The 21,487-nt window shown below is 42.3% G+C and overlaps 2 protein-coding genes across 10 annotated transcripts in view; both read left to right on the top strand.

Annotated features, from left to right (window-relative positions):
- The window catches only part of PARP1 (poly(ADP-ribose) polymerase 1), a 67,139-nt gene extending 51,330 nt beyond the window's left edge, over positions 1-15,809 (top strand). The window contains exons 16-23 of the mRNA XM_061625023.1: positions 941-1,063; positions 1,871-1,999; positions 2,553-2,651; positions 6,463-6,615; positions 9,432-9,559; positions 10,025-10,086; positions 11,849-11,963; positions 15,266-15,809. Of these exons, the coding sequence (XP_061481007.1) occupies positions 941-1,063; positions 1,871-1,999; positions 2,553-2,651; positions 6,463-6,615; positions 9,432-9,559; positions 10,025-10,086; positions 11,849-11,963; positions 15,266-15,347 (891 nt within the window). The 3' untranslated portion in view covers positions 15,348-15,809. The remainder of the gene's footprint in view (positions 1-940; positions 1,064-1,870; positions 2,000-2,552; positions 2,652-6,462; positions 6,616-9,431; positions 9,560-10,024; positions 10,087-11,848; positions 11,964-15,265) is intronic.
- Positions 15,810-19,725: 3,916 nt separating this feature from the next.
- The window catches only part of LIN9 (lin-9 DREAM MuvB core complex component), a 55,814-nt gene continuing 54,052 nt past the window's right edge, over positions 19,726-21,487 (top strand). For 2 of the 9 annotated variants that reach the window (XM_061625025.1, XM_061625024.1), the window contains exon 1: positions 20,068-20,223. Coding sequence is in view for 1 of the 9 variants with exons in the window: in XM_061625030.1 (XP_061481014.1) it covers positions 19,765-19,843 (79 nt within the window). In the remaining 8 variants the exon portion in view is untranslated. Of the gene's footprint in view, positions 19,844-19,916; positions 20,277-21,487 lie in introns of those variants that run through there. The other 7 variants (XM_061625030.1, XM_061625029.1, XM_061625027.1 and 4 more) reach the window with 7 other exon arrangements.

A 21,487-nucleotide genomic window follows, 5' to 3' on the forward strand; every position in this document is an offset into this window, starting at 1 on the left:
GGTGATGAAGATGTGCAAAACCAGGATTGCACTGAGTGTTTGCTTAACAAAGGCTCTTCAGCCAGCTATAACATAACCTTTGCATTTCTTGTTGAAAAAAATGAAACACCCACCCACCCAAAACTCAGTGTTTTTATTTAGAAGCAAGTCCCATTGAGTTCAGCAGAGTTTATTCCTGAGCAAGCATCCATGGGATTCAGCCATTTATTTAAAAATATTTCCATTCTGCTTTTGGGAATAAAAATTCTCCCAAGGTGACTGATAAAAAAAAAAAAAGTAAAACAGAAACTACAGTATCCCATTCCAATGGCCCCCGAACTGTGGAACAGCCTCCCCGATGAGGTGCGCCTGGCGCCGACGCTACTATCTTTTCGGCGCCAGGTGAAAACCTTTTTATACTCCCAGGCATTTTAAAGTGTGTTTTAATAGCATTTTCATCATTATTTGTATTTTGGATGTTGTTTGGTTCTTTTATTGTTTGTTTGTTTTGTTTTCTTGATTTATTGTATTTATTGTATTTATACATTGCTTGTTTTTTTATCTTTTTGTACACCGCCCAGAGAGCCTTTGGGCTTAGGGCAGTATATAAATTAAATAAAATTAAATAAAATAAATAAATAAATACTCTTTTAAAGTGGCAGTTGATAACCTTTTAAAAACTAGCAACACACTCGTAAAACTAATTTTAAACAATTTAAGAGAAGTTAATTTTTAAAACAGCATCAATCTAAACCATTAAGCCTGCAATTCTATGCCCACTTACCAGTGAGTAAACCCAATATCTTGAGAAAGTGTTAGCATTCGTGAATGCTTGCTCTTACTAAAGTTTAGAAATGGGGAACGTAAGCTAGGACTAGCTTTTTCTAAGCTAAGTAACTCAAGTACATGTATGCTGTTGCTGCCAAAATTGTTTATTTGACTGCTTTTCCTTCTTGTGTAGGCAGTTTCTGATGGTGGCAGTGATTCGCAGATACTGGATCTTTCCAACCGTTTCTATACTCTGATCCCTCATGACTTTGGGATGAAGAAGCCTCCTCTTTTAAACAACCTAGATTACATTAAGGTATTGATGGGGAACCTCTGACACTTAAGCACAGAAATAAAACAAATTATATTCCAATTCCTAGAGCAGAGGTGAATAGTCTGAACCCTTTGGGCTGATTTTATGGTGGTGGCAGGGGCAGGGAGTCCAGAAGGAGAAGTGTAGATGAGGGGGAGAGGAATGGAGCCAAAATGGATGGTGTGATAGGAAAAGGAGGGGGAGAATCACTCTGCATCTGATCAGTTCAGGCCTGAGGCAAAAGTGATCTGCCCTTCCCCTAGTGGGCAGAGAAAGTGATAGAGAGATGGGTATGGCAGAAAGAGAGAGAAAGGTGGCCCCACCCACCACCAGCATGCAGCTCCAACAGATTATCCCTAAAGAGATTATACTGGAGAGTGCTCAAGATAGAAATAAAAATGTGGTCATTTTAGTTTACTTTCACCCAGTATGGCTTTCTAAGCCAGTCTGAGGCACTGGGTAGAGTGTTGGAATTGGACCTGAGGGACTTGGGTTCAAATCCTTGCTCAGTGCTAAAGCTTACTAGGTAACCAGTCACCATCTCTCAGCTTAATCAACTCCAGATTGTTGTGGGGCTAAAAGAATGGAAGGGGAGGAACCGTGTCTGCAGGTTTGACCACCTTGGAGAACTTCTGGGACAAAAATAAGCAGAGCATACATTTCTATTAACGGGGAGCTGCTGATCATGTATCTAATTTATTTTTTAGTAATATACGATTTGCAGATCCCCAAATAATCTGCTGGGTTAAGTCCTCAGGCCATGAAATGTGTTCACTGCCAAGAATAACCACATATTCTTGTTTCCTCAAGTCCAAAGTAGAGATGCTGGACAACCTGCTTGACATTGAGGTCGCCTACAGCCTACTCAGAAGTGGGGGACAGGATGGGGATAAAGATCCAATAGATGTGAACTATGAAAAGCTCAAAACGGATATCAAGGTAAAAAACGGCGGGAAAGGAGGTAATGATATATAATGGAAAGACTTCCTCTAGATCCAGCTGACATCCCCTCAGGTGTTCACAGACAGGTTTGGATGAATAAACCTACAAAACACATTTTGTTACCTACTTAGGAATTCCAGAGAAGTGTCACACTTTCAACTTGTAGCCCTCTGTGTTGAAAAGCTGCTCTTGTTATCTAAAAGCCTGTCGTGTCCATTCACTTCATCATCCACGCTGATGATGGATGGCAAATTCTAGCTTTATCACTTTCATTTTGAACATTAAGCGAAGAGTTTAAGAAACCAAAAAATTTGTGGGTTTTCAACCTGTCCATCTTTGTTATAGTACAGTGTCTTTTTCTATGGTTTTTGTTCCCATTGCATGTGTGTCACTGTACTATTCTCCCTGTTCAGAGTAAGACCAAGCTTCCCAGCTCAATGGGAACATGACATTATTGAGAGGCTATTAAAAAGGATTGCACAACTTTAGGTATTCATAGCATCCTTCCGGCTTTTAAATTTTCAAGATTTTTTTCCCCTTTTCTTCATAGGTAGTAGACAAAGACTCTGAAGAGGCCAAGATCATAAAGCAGTATGTTAAGAATACTCATGCAAGTACCCACAATGCATATGATTTGAAAGTCATGGAGGTAGGTTCTTATTGGATTGAAAATATTTATTTATTTATTTATTTATTTATTTATTAAATTTCTATGCCACCCCATAGCCGGAGCTCTCTGGGCGGTGCACAACAGTCAAACATCGAATACAGTAGGCTACATATAAACAATGTAAAACTTTCTTTAAACGTACTTTAAACTTTAAAATTATCAAATTCACCAGAAAATATTTAAATGCAGAACTGGCTGTTTTACTTGTGCATCTTGTGCATTGTGCTAAGTACCTAGCTAACCTTTGTACAGAAGAGCATTACATGTGGGAAAGTGTGTAGTAAAGGAATAAAGCTTTTATGTGAGTGATCAAAGGCTCTATACATAAACTCCAGCATCAGGCAATATGCCTCTGAATACCAGTTCCCAGGGGACAAGAGTGGGCACTGTTGTACTCATGCCCTGTTTGTGGGCTTCCCAGTAGGCATCTGGTTGGAGGCTGTGGGAACAGAGATTCTGGAGTAGATGGACCTTTGGCCTGATCCAGCAACACTCTTCTTAAGTTCATACCTGGTCTTACATGGTCCTGCTTCTTGAGGCTAATGCAATCTATGTTTCAAGGACTAGGGATGGGCCATGGGATTACGTGTCCTTTCCCCCTCGTTCTTGGGTACAGATTCTCTCTTTTCTTCATTACCCTGTCCGGAATTTCCCTGTCTCAGGTCAGATGAAAACCTAGGCAATTCACACCACTTTAACAACCCCAGCCAAACCAACTTTCCCAGCTTCCTAAGCAAAGAGAGAGCAGGGCAGAATCCTCCCCGCATCCACATCCGTGTGTTCATGAACGTGTGGAGATAGGGGAGCTGGGCTGCCGCACCCACCAGCTCCAACCCTGCCATTGCCCGTCCCACCTCCTAGTCTCCATACGTTCAACAGAAGTGTCAAAGGGAAAACCTTGAGCCCCAGTCCCATGGAGAAGCCTGCATACATAGGGTCCTGCTTCAAATCTTCTGCTGCCTGTGTGCAGGTTGAGCAGAGCTGTGGAAAATAAACTTCCGCAGCCCCAGCAGGTGTAGCCTCGCTCCGCCTCTCCACGTGTTCGTAAATGCCTGGAGGGCAATCTCTGTTGAGGCACCTGGCAGAGAGTTGTCTCAGGCTGATTATGTTGTCAGTCCCATTGTGAAGGTGATGGGGACACAGCAGCCCAGTGCAGAGGCTCGAGAGGTTTAAAACAACGCATGTGTTGAGCCCAGGCCCTCTCATGAGGAGCGGGGAGGGGGAAGGCATGAGTTTCAGGTGCCACAGCAGTTAGAAAGCCTGGATGTTCCAGTTGTTATTGAGGCTAGTCCCGACCTTGAGGAAGAGAGGGAGCTTGCCACCCCGTCAGTTCCCACGGATAGCCCTGCCCTCTGCAGAGACAGGCCTCAGCCTCCAAGCACCCCCCCGGGACTGTTAGGGGATGCTCCTGAGAAAGCAGTAACTCCTCCTTCAACGAGCAGGGTCCTAGAGACGCCCAACGCTTTCCCGCCCGCTGCTCCCCAGCCTGCCGATAAGGAACCTGTTCTGTCCGACGAGGATTTGTATGTTCACGCCCCTTCACCGCGCACATGACGTCTGGAGAAACGGACGGGGCAGAGGGCGTGTGTGCGCAGGAGTGAGAGGTTACGCTCGAAGACCTTCCCTATTTAAGTCTGCCGCGTTCAGAATTGGGCGCTGAATCAACTCCTTCCACATGTTGCAGAGCGTAGTTCGGAAATTGTAGTGAGTTAGCATAGGGTTTCCTATGAGGCGCGCTGCCTTTGATGTATTGATTAATAAAACAAGATCTGATTGCACCCTCGTCTCGGCCTTGTGAATCCCGCTCTGAACAGGACAGCATGGAGCATGCACAGCTTGGATTTAGAGGGGCTGAGACAGCTGGCCAGGGAGGATCACGCTCCTGCTTTGGCAGGTTTCGGAGAGCCGAAGAATGGAAGGTGGAAGAAGAGGGAACAGAACTGGCATTTCAAACCACCTACTTGCCACCTCCCCAGGTCTCAAGCATACAGGGCATGGAGAGGAAAATGGGCTGTGGAGTGAGTGACCTCCATGGCTGTAGACATCCCCACAGTCTCGGTCATGGTTAAGATTTACAGTGGCACCACTAGGGTTCCATCTTAAGCAAGATTTGAAATAATGTTTTGAAGCTGGTGTCAAAACCTGGTTTAGATGGGACCCAGGTAAATGTACGCCATGGTTAACAGTGATGCCAGTATAATCCTTAACCATAGTTAAAGCTGGCAGAACTAGAGAATCTGTGCTCATTAAAGGCTGAATGTGAGGAAGAAACACCAATCTTTAACCCGATCATGATCCATTATCCATGGCTAAGGGATGGATTGTGTAGTGTCTGCACTGCGACTTAGCCCTTCTAGTTTTCTTCCTGAAGCGATTTTGTTCTGTTGTACTTGTGCATCCACTCACCTTGACCTCATGCCAATTTTGTCTGCACCTTTTAGTAGAAATAAAAACTGACTCTTCAAAATTCTGCTTTGAGACTTTCCTCTGTTTTTCCAGCAAACTGTCAAATTTATTGAAGTGTGTAAAGTAGAATAGATACCCTCATGCTGATTCAGTGTTGAAGGGAGGGAAAGTTAAACCTAAGCCCACAGTTCTGAGGAAAGCGAGTACATGTTTATAGTAAACTTGGGACCCAACTAGCTGTTATACAAGGAGATCTAATCACATGCATAATTTAATTTTTCTAAAAGCAGCTGGGGAGGAACATCTTTTGGATCGGACCATGGGAAAGAAATAGCCTAGCCTACCCCATGGCCACAATCCAGACACCTTCCTCCCATGCAGGAATTTAAATTCTTGCATTGAGCAAGGGCTGGACTCTATGGCTTTATAGGCCCCTTCCAACCCTACAATTCTATGATTCTCTTCTATGGTTGCTTTTGAGAGACATGGGGAAGATCTAATATTTGATCTCCAGTGTAACATCTCATTTGGACCTTGCAATGAATAGTTCTGGGATAGTGAGGGTGAAACATGGTGAAATTCAACAAAAGTGCTGATCTGACCTAAGGCAAGCTCTGGTGCCTGAATTAAATTCACACTGGAAGTTAGAAGGGCCCCCAAGTAACCATCCCATTCATTTTTGGTCAATTTTTTTTTTCTAACATGGGTCTCAAATCAAGCCTTTAAAACCATCTTAATTTTTAGATGGTATCATGAAGCATTTCCATATTTAACCTTCCCTCCCACTCCCACACACAAAAGCAATCCTGAAAATTTAATTTCCTTGGAGAATTCAGAAGTGTCTGAATTTACCAATGCTTGTATAATTTGTGCTGGTGAGATGCATGGGTCTGCTGTGCATGTGGCCTAGTTCATACAACACACTAAGCTAAACTTTGGCTCATAGAAACTACAAGAGCATGTGGGTTCCCAGACAGGTGCTCACTTATGCTTTACTCCTTCCCTGATCCTTTCTGCTGCCTTTCGAGGTTTGGCTGAGAGTGTCACGCAAACTGGGACTCAGGATTAAGCTTTGTCCTCACTAACCGCAATCTGTAATCAAGGCCAACAGGGAAGGGCCATAGATCAGTGGGAGAGCATCTGTTGTGCATGTAGAACGTCTCAAGTCGGATCCCTGGTACCTGCAGTTAGGGCTGGGAGAGAATCCTGTTTGAAACCCTGGAGAGCTGCTACCAATCAGTATAGACAATCCTGAGCTAGATGGACCTACGGTCAGACTCGGCATAAGGCAGCTTCTTAAATTATATTTCAGAGATCACATTTCTGGGCACACGTTCAATCCTTCTTCCTCTCCCTTATCTGCCCCCTTCTATTCCTTCCAAAGATTTTCAAGATTGAGCGTGAAGGAGAAGTTCAGCGTTATAAACCATTCCGAGAGTTACACAATCGTCAGTTGCTCTGGCACGGTTCTCGCACCACCAACTTTGCTGGTATCTTCTCACAGGGTCTCCGAATAGCTCCACCTGAAGCTCCTGTGGTATGTAAAATGTTAGTTTGCTGCCTGGTTGCATGTAGGACAAAGTTCCTAATCCCCCTGAAATTCTTGGTTTCTGTGTATAATAGAAAGAAACTAGTGGGACCTGCAACAAAATGTTGCAGTGGGGAGTCTTCCTATCCAATGCCTTCCTCCAGTGAATATTCCATTTCCCCTCCCACCTAGTTTCAGGGATTTCCCCCCCTCCCCAACAGTCAGTCAGTGTGCTTGTTCTGGGCTGCTGAGCATGCTCAGCCTTCACTGGGATGTTCTGTGGTTTCTTCCCATAAAGCAGGGATAGCCACTGATGGCTTCCAGAAGTTGTTGGACTCCTCCCATCCGTCCCAGCCAGATGATGGGATTTGGAATCCAGCAACATCTAGAGGGCACCACTTTGGATATCCCTGCCCTAAAGGTTTTGGTGATGGTGGTGATGATTCTGCAAACCTTGGAGTTTCCCCCAAGCCTGTGGATACTCACGCTTGTGTGTGGGTGGTGCTGTTTTGGCTACGTAAGCATTGGCATTAATAGCCTGAACATCAGAAATTGAGGGAATGACTAGACATCTAATCAACTGCGTATTGGATAGATGCTGTTTGAAACTATTTTAACGTGGCCGATTAAAGGCTGGATGTGAGGAGGAATCACAGTTCTTCAACCCGATCTAAACTAGCCAAAAATGCCTAAAACAAATTGCGTAGGATATTTACTCAAGAGGTTACTCACCTAGTAACGCTTGGGACATGCTGCTATTTTAATACTTTTTAAAAATGTTTTTAACTGTTTTTATTGATAATTTTAATGTTTCTTGTAAAAGGTTTTTTCACAATTGAGCATTGTATACATTTTATTAAATATTAAGCTATACATTTTATTAAATATAAAGCTATACTCAGAGTAGACCCATTGAAATGAATGAACTGCAGTTAGGCTGTAGTTCAGTACACACAGCTGGAATAAGTGCCATTGAAACCAATGGAGCTTACTTCTGAGTATGTTGGATCTTTGTCATATCTATTCGTTTCAATGGGTTTACTTGAGTAGGACTAGCATTGACTAAAGTGGAGAGAGAATTAGGCATAAGAGTAAAACTGTAATAGAGTTTCCAAGTATTTTTGCCAAAGCCGGCCCTTTACCTTACATTCAGAACCCTGGAAAGATTTATGATTTTTTTTAAAAAAAATCATTACTGCCCCACCCTTTAAGGCCCGATGTGGCTAAAGGGTTTAAATGAAATTATAATATTTAGCTGTTATATATATTGTTATCCCATGTTTTCACTAAGAGTGGCCAAGGCAGCCAAGAGCAAACAAATTAATATTAACAACAGCCAATGAGGAAAGCACAACAAAGCAAATATATGCAAATAAATTTAAAATAGTAGGTTTTAAAAAGTGAAAGCATCATAGACATGTCAAGAAGACATACCAGTAAAAATTAAACAAATAACCTGCAGTACAACATCAGGACTAAAAAAAATATTAAGAGGGTCAATCAAGCATATTGGGATGAATTTAAAAACAGCCTCTCTACACACCATAAATATAAAGATCTTTACACTGTGGTTCCCATCCTCACCCCCTAAATCATACTATTCTAGAAAGGAGACCCATCACCATTGTAACCAGGGCTGGCACCAGAAGGCAGCCAGGTCAGGCCCTGGACAAGGGCCCCTCTTTAGGATGGGAGGGTAGCGCTCCCATTCCACAATCCATGGCAGCGTTGACTCCTGACCCTGCCACATATTGCAGAGAGGGAACTCCCAGCCCCCCCACACAGGCCCACAATGCCAATTTACACGCCCCACCTACCTTTCCCGTTGGCATGAATGCTGTGCACGCATACCTGCCATCAGCCAAGATGGGGGTGGAGGCTTTCCTAGTTGCCTGATATCCCTGCTGCCATCTTGGTTGATGGCAGGCATGTGCACATGTAGCATAGTGCACATGCATGCCATCAACCAAGACGGCAGTGGGGGCATTAGCCCCTTAGGGAAGCCCCCCCCATTTTGATTGATGGCAGCCATGCTCACACAGCACGCAGGGAATTGACATGAAGCAACGGGAGAGATAGGTGGCGCATGCAGGCAGACGCCAGGGGCCCAGGGCAGGTTGGTGCCCAAGGGCCCAGTCATGCCTGGCGTTGGCCCCGATTGTAACCTGCAATAAAGATCTACTCTAGCTTTCCCCAATCTGATGCCCTGCAGATGGTTTGGGCTACAACTCCATCAGTCCCAGCCAGTACAGCTAGTAGTTAGGGAAGGAGGGGCCTGTAGTCCAAATCACCTGGTGAGCACCAGGTTGGGGGAGGGTGTTCTGCTTAGTGTGTAGAGTTGCAAGGGTGTGAAAGGTCACCTCATCCAATCCCTAGCTGTGAGGCAGTAATGTCTGTCCGCTAGCCTCTGACAGATCAACCTATGCAATCCAGGTCACAGCAGATCGTGAAAAGAGATCAAGATTACTAAATTAAGCAAGCTGAGTTGCATGCTGCAGGTAAACGTGAAAGGAAGCAAAAAGAAAACTGCAGAATTAATGCCAAAATGCGATCTGGAAGAAAATTATTTCCAGCCTTCCAGTATGATAATCTGTCAGGCCCCGAGAATGAGTGAACATGACAACAGAACTATATCAAGAAACATTCCTGGCACAACTTTCCCATTTCGTATATTATCCATATATTTTCATCCAAGTCTTACTGGACAAGGAATTGCATTCTGTCCTCAATCCCTCTTTTTTCTCACCAGACTTCGCTGGATGAGTTGATTCTGGAGAAATGCAGGGTGACTAGCTATTAAGCTGCAAACTTTCCTTTCCTTCTAGACTGGCTATATGTTTGGCAAAGGTATCTACTTTGCGGATATGGTGTCCAAGAGTGCCAACTATTGTCATCCTTCTCAGACTGACCCAATAGGCTTAATCTTGCTGGGAGAAGTTGCCCTCGGAAACATGTGAGCAGCGTGTTTACAAGTACTTTTGTACCATGTACAGTTGTTGTTTTGTGCCTTCAAGTCGATTACGACTTATGGCGCCCCTATGATTCAGTGACCTCCAGTAGCACCTGTCATGAACCACCCTGTTCAGATCTTGTAAGTTCAGGTCTGTGGCTTACTTTATGGAATCAATCCATCTCTTGTTTGGCCTTCCTCTTTTTCTACTCCCTTCTGTTTTTCCCAGCATTATATCATAATCCAAATTTGGAACTTGACTTTGTCCAGTGGATTATTTGCAAAGAATAAATGCTTGTACTGTGTTCAACAAAATGCTTGCTTTAAACGATGGTGAGTTATATTAAAGAATTGCATTCTAAAGTGGTGAAATTTATGTATCAGCTGCAACTGTGAACTAGTATTATACATGGAACAAAGAAGCTTTTCTTTGATGTACAGCTTTAAATCATCCTCTCTGTTTGCTAGGTATGAAATGAAGAATGCTTCCCACATAACGAAACTGCCGAAAGGAAAACACAGTGTCAAAGGTAAAAACCCATTAGAACTGCTGCTCCAAATGTGGACAGAGGCCACAAGCAATTTTTAAAAAAATATTTATAAACTGCAGATTCATATAAAATACCATAAGGCAGTATACAACCTAAAAAAATAGTAAAAGCTATTTTAAAATGTCAAACACTTCAGTAAAAGCTGTTTGGCAAAGACTCTCAGGTTTGATGTAGTAGCCAAGGCTGGTCCCAGGCTGGCTAAATTCCTTTAGCACATTAGGGGGGGGGGACTGTTTAATAAGGTCTGTAGTTATGTTAGGTCAATATAATCTTATGTTTAAAAAAACACCAAAATATGTTTGTAATCAATTTTCCCTGAGGTGCAAGTTATACGAATGAAAAAGTAATATTCTAATACATCAAAGCCAACATGGTGCACTGTATTGATTTGGGAATTTGGATATGGGAGATCCAGGCTCAGAGCTCACTGGATAGCCTTTCTCTGGGTTTTTTTAAATTATTTTTTGCAACTTAACCTACCTGACGATAAAAAAGATAAGAAGCTATTGTATCTTGGCCTGAATCTTCTTTGCATAGAGTAGAAAGGTAGTAAAAAAAATCAACAAGACCAACCAAAAGGAATGTTGGATAAACTATGTAAGAATGTTAAAAATTCAGTATTAACAATGCAATCCCATTTGTGTTTAGTTAGAAGTAAGTTGCATTGTGCTCAGTGCTACTTTCTTCTAGTAAGCACGTTTAGGATTGCAAAGCAAATCTTTTAAAAATTTTCCGCCTTTTCTAATCTATTTTAAGGATTTTGTGTCAGGCCAATTTTTAATAGTGCTTAAAATGCTTTGGCCATAACCCAGTAGCTGCTTCCATCATACCTGAATGCAAGTAGAGCTTGTGCAAGTATGTGAGTTAAAGGTATGGGGGGGGGGTATCTGGCCCATAGGCTGAATGCAACCCTCCAGGTCCCTCTTTCTGGCCCTTGGGCTTCTCCCTAGGCCATGCACTTCACAGGCCCTGTTCCTTGCGCTGTTCCTTGAGTGCTTTGCATGACTGGAATGTGTCCTTCAACTGTGATGATTCCTCTAGCTTGCCAGAATGGAGGGGTATGCCTGTGTAAGCGTATAAACCTCTGGCTTTTGCGTATCTAGAATAAAGCCTACTGTACAAAGATAACATATGTTGTTCCACCCACTTTTACTTCTGGCCCCATCCACCACTGGCATGCAACTCCCCCGCTCTGAGAGTTGCTTATGACGGAATTTGGCCCTGGAGATGAAAAGGGTTTCCCACCCCCTGTATATGCACATGAAACTCTTAACAAAAGGCTCAGTCTAGTGGCCACCAAATAAAACTGGATTTGTTGGATATCTAGTAATATCCTGTTATAAATCTTTGTGAGCAATAATAAAGAATTTGATCTAGACTTCAAATCAGTAGGACAAGTTAATCATGACCTGTTCCGTTGATTTCGGAGAAAACTACAGTTGTAATTACTGTATTTATTTATATAAAGGTTCTATCCTGCCTTTCTAGTGTTTATGCTACACTCGGAGTCCTATTAAGTTCAATGGGGCTTACTCACAGGTAACTGGGGTTAGGATTGCAACCTTAGTCTGGATCCCACCCATAGAGTTTCTCCCAGTACCTTTATTTTCACCTAAACAATACATACTGTATACATATTTCTTTCCACTAAAGAAATGGGTGGAAAGTTACCATGATTCAAATAAGCTCAAAAGTATTTAATGCAAATGTGCATTTGTCAACTTGAATTTTTCCTATTTAGGTTTGGGCAAAACAGCACCAGATCCCTCAGCCACTGTCTCTCTTGATGGTGTAGAAGTTCCTTTAGGCAATGGGATATCATCAGGAGTTAGCAATACCTGTCTTCTGTATAATGAGTATCCTTTAAAGAGTGTTTTTCTAGAAATGCAGAATCATAGAGTTGGAAGGGGCCTCAAAGTTCATCTATTTCAATCCCCTGCTGATGCAGGAAAACCACTACTACAGCATCCCTGATGGGGATAATCAATGTTATAGAGCAGAGTTTGCCTGCCTGCCTTCTAGACAGTTGAAGATCTCTATCAGTAAGGGGTGTTGGCCTTTTAATGTCAATATGAGACTTTATTTTGCAATTTGGAAAGCCTGCCACAGAAGTCTGTGGTTTCCACTGCAGTCAAGAAGCAAAATGAGGAAGGCAGGTACCTTTCATGCCTGTGCTCAAGATAAAAACATGTTTTTGATGGGTGTGCTTTCTTATTGTGCTCCTAGCTTGTCAGGTGACAACTGGGAGACCTTGTGATCAGTTACACATTGATTGATTTATTCTTTTGCTTCCTGGATGAGATAGGGGCCTTGTTGCCCTTGGCCATCATATACTGACTTCTGCAATGTGCTCTACATGGGGCGTCCCTTGGTGACATTTCAGAAGCTACACCTTGTAAAGAATACAACATCCTTTAGGAACATAGGAAAGTTGTCTCTTATACCAAGTCTTAACTATTGGTTCATCTAGTTCACTCTTCTCCACACTGACTAGCAGCAGCTCTCCAAGCTTTCCATCTTTTATCTTGACTGGAACTTGGATAACAGGGGAGTATAAAAATTTAGTGTTCCTGCAGCTACGATAGCTGCTAGTTTGTATTCAGGTCCATCTCGGATTGATTATTTTGCTCTTAAAGGTCTAAATATTGTGTCCAACATACTTAAGGGGAACACTTCTCTCCCCCATTCCAAATCCCCAGCTGTTCAAATATTCAGGAGAACTGCTTCTTGGAGTCCCAGTCCTTAGGGATGATCAGTTTTGTCACTCTCGAGTGAAACCTCTTTGGCTATGGTACCACAGTTCAGCCACCCTTGTGGAGGTCAACCAGGCCTTTTCTCTTCTAGTTTAATATCTTTTTTATTTATTTTTACAATAATTTTTATTCAAATTTTCATAAAACATACAAAACAAAATCATAAAACATTCAAAGACAAAAAACAAAACAGAACAAAAATGATTAAACAAAAAAAATAAAATGTTGACTTCCCATTTGTCGCAGATCAAATCAGTTATAGGTCTACAATATATAACAATCCTGTTTCTTAAATTATATTATAAGATCACTTTCTTCCAGTAGTTATCTTAATTAATCATAAAATCTCATAAACATTACTTTATTCTTTCCACAAAAAGTCAGAGAGGTTTCAATTCTTTAAGAAATATGTCTATCAATTTTTCTCCAAATAAACATGTCGATTAATCCATCTCATTAATAATAATAATAATCTTATTGTCATAACCATAGTCCAAATAAACATGTCGATTAATCCATCTCATCAAAATCTGTTAGGTCCAATAATTTCAATAGCCATTATTCCATTATCCCTATTAATTCCATCTTCCATCTTCAATAGTCCTGTTAAGTCCAGTAATTTCAGTGTCCAATCTTCCATTATCAGTATTCCATAATAATCTTGCTGTCATAGCCATAGTCATATAATAAGAGTCTGATGGGAATTTCCTCTATCCCAAATATTTTCTTGCCATCAATTCTGAATAAGTTGCTGAAATATTGTTGTAAAGTCATATCTCTGTTCTTCTTTTTTACAAAATGCACTGGCTCATCTCTTGAGAGTTTTTCCATTGTCACATGGCTGCAGTTAATTCCATAGATTTTCTCTATATCAAGCTCCATCATGTCATTCCAGTCCAGAAGATTATCCAAGCCATTGATAACTTTATCTCTAATATCTTCATTAATTTCTTCAGAGATAACATTAAATTCCAAACAGTAGATTTTATTTCTAATATCCATAAACTCCAGATCTTTTTCCAATTCCACATTTGTTCCAATCTCCAGGGCTTGTATCTTCCCTTTATTTTTTCTTTTCTCATCTCTGATCTCATTCTCCTCTCTCACAGGATCCCCTATTTCTTTAAGCTCCTGTGTCATTTTGCTCAGTTCAATTTTCAGCTCCTTACTGCCCTGTCGCAGGGTTTGTTTCGTTATCTCAATCTCATCCATTATTTTCTGAAACATAATTACTTCCAGATTCTCAGCCACTTTCTTGATTGCCATTTTTAAAACCACGAAAACAAAACAAAACAAAAATAAAGAAGAACCACTTCTTATTTCAGCAACAATTGAGTTAATATTCCAGGCTTGATGACATCACAGTATAAACAGAGCAGCCTGCCTTATCTCTCTGTGTTCAAGAATACAAAACAAATTTAGTTCCCAGCATCAAAACAGTTAGTGGCGTCGTGAAGAAGCAGTTTCGTCAAAATAAAATAGACCAAAAAAAGAATAGTCCCAGACAATATAATGTTCCTCGGAATGGAAATCCCTCTTCTGTTTATATCTTTAGAATGCACTTCCAGGACAGCTTTTTGCAATGGAAACAGAGATAAGCTGTTAATTTCGTGAATAACAGAGAAGAGTTATAGCTCACCCAGAAGTTCTTTAAAGCTGATTCATTTGACAAATCTCTTTTTGCTGCAACAATTTAAACCAAGTAAAAAAAATAATAGAAAGAAGGGTGCTTGCCTGTTAGTCCGTTTTCTCTTTGAAGAAAAGATAAATGTATCGCATTAATCAGATAGAGCTTGTTCGGAAGTCCGTCCGGCATTGCTGGCTGGACCTTTTCTCATAAATTAATGAAATCCAGTCCTCCCAACAAAAACAGGCTTTTGAGGTTGATCTCTACGTTTCTCCCTGCCCGGGAGAAATTTCATCAGTCAAAAAAAAAAAAATGTTCTGACTGATTTATATCTGAATAAGCTTCTTTTGAGGCGGGAGCCCGTCTCAAAAGCAGGCACAAGTGAAGTCACCCTTCCCGGAAGTCCTAGTTTAATATCTTTTTTTTAAAAACTCATTTTGCCAGACTTTGAGGAGTTGCTGCAATAATATTTTAAATTTTTTAAATTTTTTTAAAGATTTAATATTGTATATTTGACATTCTTACGTTTGGGCCACTTTGTGTGCTCTGTATGCAAATGGTTAATATTGCAAATTACATGCATAAAACTTTGCAGCCAAGGGGAGGAACAGGAGCACCTATCAGAGGCTCTTTTCTGAAATTCTAGAAGGGTCTGGTCTCTGTTTATGGCTGCATGGAAGAAAACAGTATAGAGCTAAGTAAGCATTTAAGCATCGCACAGCATTAACGTCCTTCACAATTTTTATTTGAAAAGTCTTTAACTCATTGTTTCCTTCAGATATATTGTCTATGATATTGCTCAGGTAAATCTGAAGTACCTGCTGAAACTGAAGTTCAACTATAAGACATCACTCTGGTGAACAAGCATTTTAGAAGACGTGTTAAAGAATGAATAATGCAAACCTATTTGAAATAGCTAGGCATTGACTCCCATTGCTGAGATACAAGGAATAAGTTACAGGGCTTTGCTGAATCTATGTTTAGTCAATCAGCTTAGTAATACCTTTTTTTCACATGTACAACACATGAAATTGAATACTATGAGAATTGTTTGTTTTTTCTCCTCTCTGCCCCCTTCTTTTCAGACAATTCTAATTTGGGGGCATTATGTGTCTTTTAGCTGACAGACCCAAACAAAACCACAGAAACACACCTTTGATTGTAGTCTTTTGTAACTGATGCAGGGAGCAGAAACTTAGAACTGTTTATAAACATTTTTGTTTCTTCTTTTTTTAAAAAAAATGCCTACCTTAGTTTCAATTATGAATAATTGTTAAGCGTGTTTATTTTGAAGTAAAAATAAAAACTAATTTCATACTAAATCTTTAAAAGATTCCATTGCTTTCAGTGCAATTTTGTGGTCCAATAGTTTTGTGAGGGACCAGGCCTAATGCCTGTGCAACTTTGTCATGATTCTACCCCTAACTGGCAGCACAGTCAGTAGTACAATAGCAGCTGTAGAAACAAAAGCTAATGTGAATATGCTGCCTGCAACTCTGGCCAATGGCAGTCATACAGCTGGTTGATTGTATTTATATTCCACCTTCTAACATGGAATCAAAAGTGGTATACATGGGATTCCCAGATGGTCTATCCAGGCACTGAGTAGACCCGGGCCTGCTGGGTGGCTTCCAATCATTGTGTGGCAATAGCTAAGTGACATCACCTCACCCTGTATTCATAATACCCCTTCCATCATCCACACACAACCAGAGAGCAAGAAAGACCACAGCATCTTTCTGCATGTGCTGCCATGGGACTAGAACCTCCACAGAGCAAAAATCGGACCATACAGCCACAGCAGCCAATGCTGTGCTTTCTAGCATTGTAAAGCCATGCCATGTCCACCCATTCCGTGCATGGGAAAGCTTCTACCCTCATCATTCATTCATTCATTGGCGATCACTCGTGGCCGAGTAAGATTGTCATCCAAGATTAAGGTCTTTAACAGTGGGTCGGTAAGTGACTGTGAAGGCCGTTTCTGGATCCACACAGCCTCCCACAGTGAGGACATGGGAAGATGGTCGCGATGAGAATTTGTTTGGCGTACCTTCCGCTTAGCTCATTTGTCCTGTTTGCCCTGTATTCGTGCTTCTTCAAAGTCCACAGCACCTTTGATAATAGCCGACCTCCATTTGGGACGTTCATGGGCCAAGACTTCCCCGTTGTCAATGTTCATGTTACATTTTTTTAGATTCACTTTAAGAACATCTTTAAACCTCTTTTGCTGTCCACCGATGTTCCGTTTTCCATCCTTAAGTTGGGAGTAAAGTAGTTGCTTTGGAAGACGGTGATTAGGCATTTGAACAACATGGGAAGTCCAGCGAAGTTGATGTTGAAGGATCATTGCTTCAACATTGGTAGTCTTTGCTTCTTCCAAAACACTAACATTAGTCCGTCTGTCTTCCCAAGTAATTTGCAGAATTTTTCAGAGGCAGTGTTGGTGGAATCTTTCAAGAAGTTGGGAGTGGCATTTATAAATGGTCCATATTTCACAGGCATACAGTAAGGTCGGTAGTACAATGGCTTTGTAAATAAGCATTTTGGTCTCCCCGCGAATATCCCGATCCTCAAATACTCTACACTTCATTCGGGAGAATGTGGCACTCGCAGAGCTCAGACGATGTTGAATTTCAGCATTGATGTCAGCTTTTACCCTGTTCTGATGAGACACCACAAAGAACAGTAGGGCAATGGAAAAGTAAAACCAGCAAAACAAATATTTAAAAATAAAAATGAGACTTGCTCTGCTCAAGATGTAAGTTCTAAGGAGTCAGTGTAAATTCTAAAGATTCAGTTAATTTATTTAGAAGAGCCAACGAGTTGCAAAGCCCAGCTCTTTGAATGTTTAGTCATACAGGTTTTGCTCACCTCGTTGTGTCTATTACTGACTTACATATTACCTTATGAAGAAAGACCCTTGTCCTAACACCTGGCCACCCCTTCTTGTGTTCCCCTCTCCATTTTCATCAGTCAACAGATGCAGGATGAAAAGAGGGATACAACACTTGGGGGTAGGCTGGGTGTTGGGAGCAACTGGCTATCATAAGTGGGTGGGTGGTTCTCATGGCTGGAAATTAGGCCAACAGTGTGCTGTGGGAAGGGCTGCACTTTCCTATAGGAACAGGTTTGTAACCTAGGAATACTTCTGGATTCTATTCTGTCACTGGAGTCCCAAGTGGCCTCTGTGGCTAAGCTGTTGCAACACTAGGATAGCCTGGCTGCAGTCAGTCATGCTCTAATGACCTCTCATCTGGACTACTGCAATGCACTTTACATAGGTATGCCCTTAAAGACGGTTCAGATGCTGCAGTTAGTGCAGAATGCCGCTGCCAACTTGGTGAGTAGGGCAGATCAATGGGATCACGTCTCACTGGTCCTGAAAGCACTGCATTGGTTGCCAGTGAGCTACCAGACCCAATTCACGTATTAGTGTTAATATACCATGCCCTAAATAGTTTGGGGCCCAAGTACCTAAATATTCACCTCCCTAATCACAACCATCTTGGGCGTAATGATAGGCTGGTGAGGCCCTGCTGGTGGTGCTGTGTCTGAGTGCTGATTGCCTGGGCCTTCTCAGTAGCAGTTCCCTGCTTATGGAATGACTTCCCCAGTGCCTGTCTCCCTCATTTTCTGCTTTTCCTTTTTTCAAATGGAAACAACAGGTGATGTCTTTCCTCCAAGGACCTCAGACTGTCTTGCATGGTAGTCCCCCCTCTCATTCTACCCTGACAAATAACCCTGTGAGGTAGGTTGGGCTGAGCTATGGTAACTGGCCCAAGTTCATCAAGTAAGCTTAATGGCTGAGTGCAGCTCTCATATGAGATATTTAGTATAGAGGAGGCAAACGTTTCAAATTTCACAGAAATCAAATGAAAAATCTGTGTTGTAACAATATAAACATTGGAAACAATGTGTGTGTGTGCATATATTTATATTTAATATCTATATTATTTTTATACCATACAAAAGACCGATTTCCAGTTTCTACTTTAAGACCACCATAGGCAAAGCACTCTACATTCAAATAGAAACCAGACATCAGTGTTGTAATTCTTTCCCTCCCTAACAATATGATACAAGAAGGGAGGGTAGAGAAATAACAATTTTTAAACTGCTGTAACAGGCATTATTCGCCAGATTTCACTGAAATGTAGACAGCTTGTATTCTTCAAGGAGATTCTGTACACTAAATTTCACAGTGAGGATAAATTATATCCATTTTATACGTCAAAGAAATTTCATGTTTTAGAATGGTAAAATGCTCAAAATTGGTTACAACTATAGTTACTATACAAGTTGTTTTCCCCTGCCCTTTTAGCTTAGTCACCCTAATGCAGACAGGGAACTTGTGAATTTTGGACTCCCCACTCCCATAACCCCAGCCAACAAGGCCAATGGTCAAGGATGATGGGTGTTGTAGTCCAGCAACACTTGAGCTGTCCAGTGAATAGGGCCAAGTCCTGAAGAAATGACACTAACATTTAATGGCATCAAGTACTGTAGGAAGATCTGACAAGCAGTGGTCCTTATGATTTTTTTCTTTCTGGGAGAGGTCTGGAAAAAAATAATGGGGGGGGGAGATCTAGGACTTATTTGAAGGAATTGAACAGCTCTTAATGTTTATTCAGAATCTCGTGTCTTGTCATTTGAATCCATTGGTTTAGGTCTTGCTCTCTGGAGCAACAGAGAACAAATATGCTCCATCTATGTAGCTGCCCTTCAAATATTTGAAGATGGCTATCAAATCGCCACTTAATGGTCTCTTCGCTACGCTAAACATAGCCAGCGCCTTCTTAAGACTTTCTCTCCAGGTCTTTGCCCTCCTCCTCCTCTGGAAAAATTCCAGCATATCAATAGGCTCCTTAAACTACGGTGCCCGGAACCGTATACAGTACAGCAAATATATATGCAAGAAAAGCGACTACTAACTATGAAGTTGCAAGGTGTGTGACTTTTATGCCTCGCACCGCAACACCCAACTCCCCCCCCCTCCCCGAACAGGGATCCACCAGATACACAAAGCCGGTTACTTTGCACGTTCTCAACAGCAGCCAACCCCCAAACTGTGTCCATAACTGCTAGAGCCCACTCTCCTCAGTCCTGGTCCTTGAGTTACCTCCCCCTCTGCGAAACAGCAGCCACCCCCAACTGGCAGCAAAACAGAGCTCGCTCCCGCCCCTGCCCTCACGGAGCCCGAGCAGGCTGAGCGACTCGCACGTCCCTGTCCCGTTTCTCCAGTCAGGCAGACTGGAGGACTCAGTCTCCCCCCCCACAATGCACCGCGACAGGCAGCCTTTGAAAAAGCGGCGCGGCTCCTTCAAGATGGCGGAGTTGGATCAGCTGCCTGACGAGAGTGAGTAGCGACCCACGGTGCCCCTCGCTCTGTCCCGCTGCCGGACCTTCCTCCTCCGCCGCTCCTAAAGTGGTGGTGCCGGAGACGGACCTTCCGCCCGCTTCTCTTTTTCCCGAGCCACCGTCGCGGTCGCTCTTGCTGTCGCCGGCGCCTGCTATTGCTGCTGCTCCTGCTTCTGTTTTTGCTCCTGCTGTTGTTGTGGGAGCTGTGCGGGGCCAGAACCACAGTCTCCTCCCTCAGTGCCCGGCCTAGCGCAACTCACCAGTGGCCTCCCCTCCAGTCGCACCCCTGAACTACCCTCTGTAGGAAGCGGTGAGGGAGAGGCCAACAGAGCAGGGCCGGAAACCGCTGTTGTATAACCTCCACTTCTCCTGTCGGGGGTGAGCCGCGCCCTGCACCCCGAGACCTGGCGCAGGCCGGGGCAGTGCCCGTGGTGGGTAGGGAGTAGTGCAAGCTTTCTCAGGCCGGGCAGAGAAGCGTGGCGTGCAGGGCAAGTGGATGGTACTGACGTACCTATCCAGAGGAAGCAGTGAAATAAGAGTACGCCGCAGTTGAGGAGATTTCTGTCCTGCCGTGGGCATCCTGCTTCTGGGGTTCGACATGACATTAACCTTCGGTGCATTTGGGGAGTTTAGGTGCTCGGTCTTTTCACTAACAAACGCACTGCTGATTAGGAGACGGTTTCTTAACCGGAATAAATAAAGCTTTGTTTTTAACTCTCCTCTTGTACATACCAGCAAGATAGTGAGAGTGACAAAGGTGTGAAGTAGTAATTTAACAACCTATGAATTCAGAATCAAGGTAGTGGTGATGTAGCCTTTTGTGGATGTTCACTTGGCAGGGATGAATTTGCTTGCTGGAGTTGGGTCATTATGTATGTTGCACCATGGAAAATTGTGGCAAGGTATCTTGAATATGATCCACTTGGGCTGTTTGGGTACTGCCTAGGGAATCAAGACCAAGTATATATTTTCATGTAGAAGCATTTTCACTGCATCTGAGAGTTGGGGTGGGGAGTACACAGTTTCTCTGCTCAAAAATGTAAAGAAACTTTAACAGGTGCTTATAAACACATGAATGATGTTTGTGGTTTTTTGTCTCTGTTGGTTGTATGGTTGGCTTACTTTAGAAGCAGTTAATCTTGTTGAGAAAATGTGAGTTGCTCTATCTTGGGAAAGCTTAGAGTTACATATAACAATATATGAAACTATTTTTGATTGTTGGTCTTCAGCTGGTGGGTCAGGACGGACTACCAGGTTGCAGCTTGATCTAAGATAGATCACAACAGCAGTACCTTCATACAAATATATGGTAAAAATTAAGAAATGGGTCTTCAAAGTTGAACACTACTGATTTAGATAACACAGTTGTTGCATGTCAATCTATTGTATGACTCATCTGGCAGTATGGAATTTAACAACATGATGCTTTAAAATGCAGATTTCTGCACAGCAAGCTGAATATTTTCTGCAGGTACACATTGGTCTAGTTCAGACACTAAAATCATTCCCATAGACCTTTCTGAAGGACATGACCATATGGAGGAAGTAATCTTGGCACAACCATGCTGATAAGTGCTGGGTTCACATGAAGCCTCACTAGAAAGTGGTACTCATGATCATTCCAGTCAGACCTTAATTCCTC

The sequence above is a fragment of the Rhineura floridana genome, chromosome 4 (assembly GCF_030035675.1).
Source record: "Rhineura floridana isolate rRhiFlo1 chromosome 4, rRhiFlo1.hap2, whole genome shotgun sequence".
Taxonomy (NCBI): domain Eukaryota; kingdom Metazoa; phylum Chordata; class Lepidosauria; order Squamata; family Rhineuridae; genus Rhineura; species Rhineura floridana.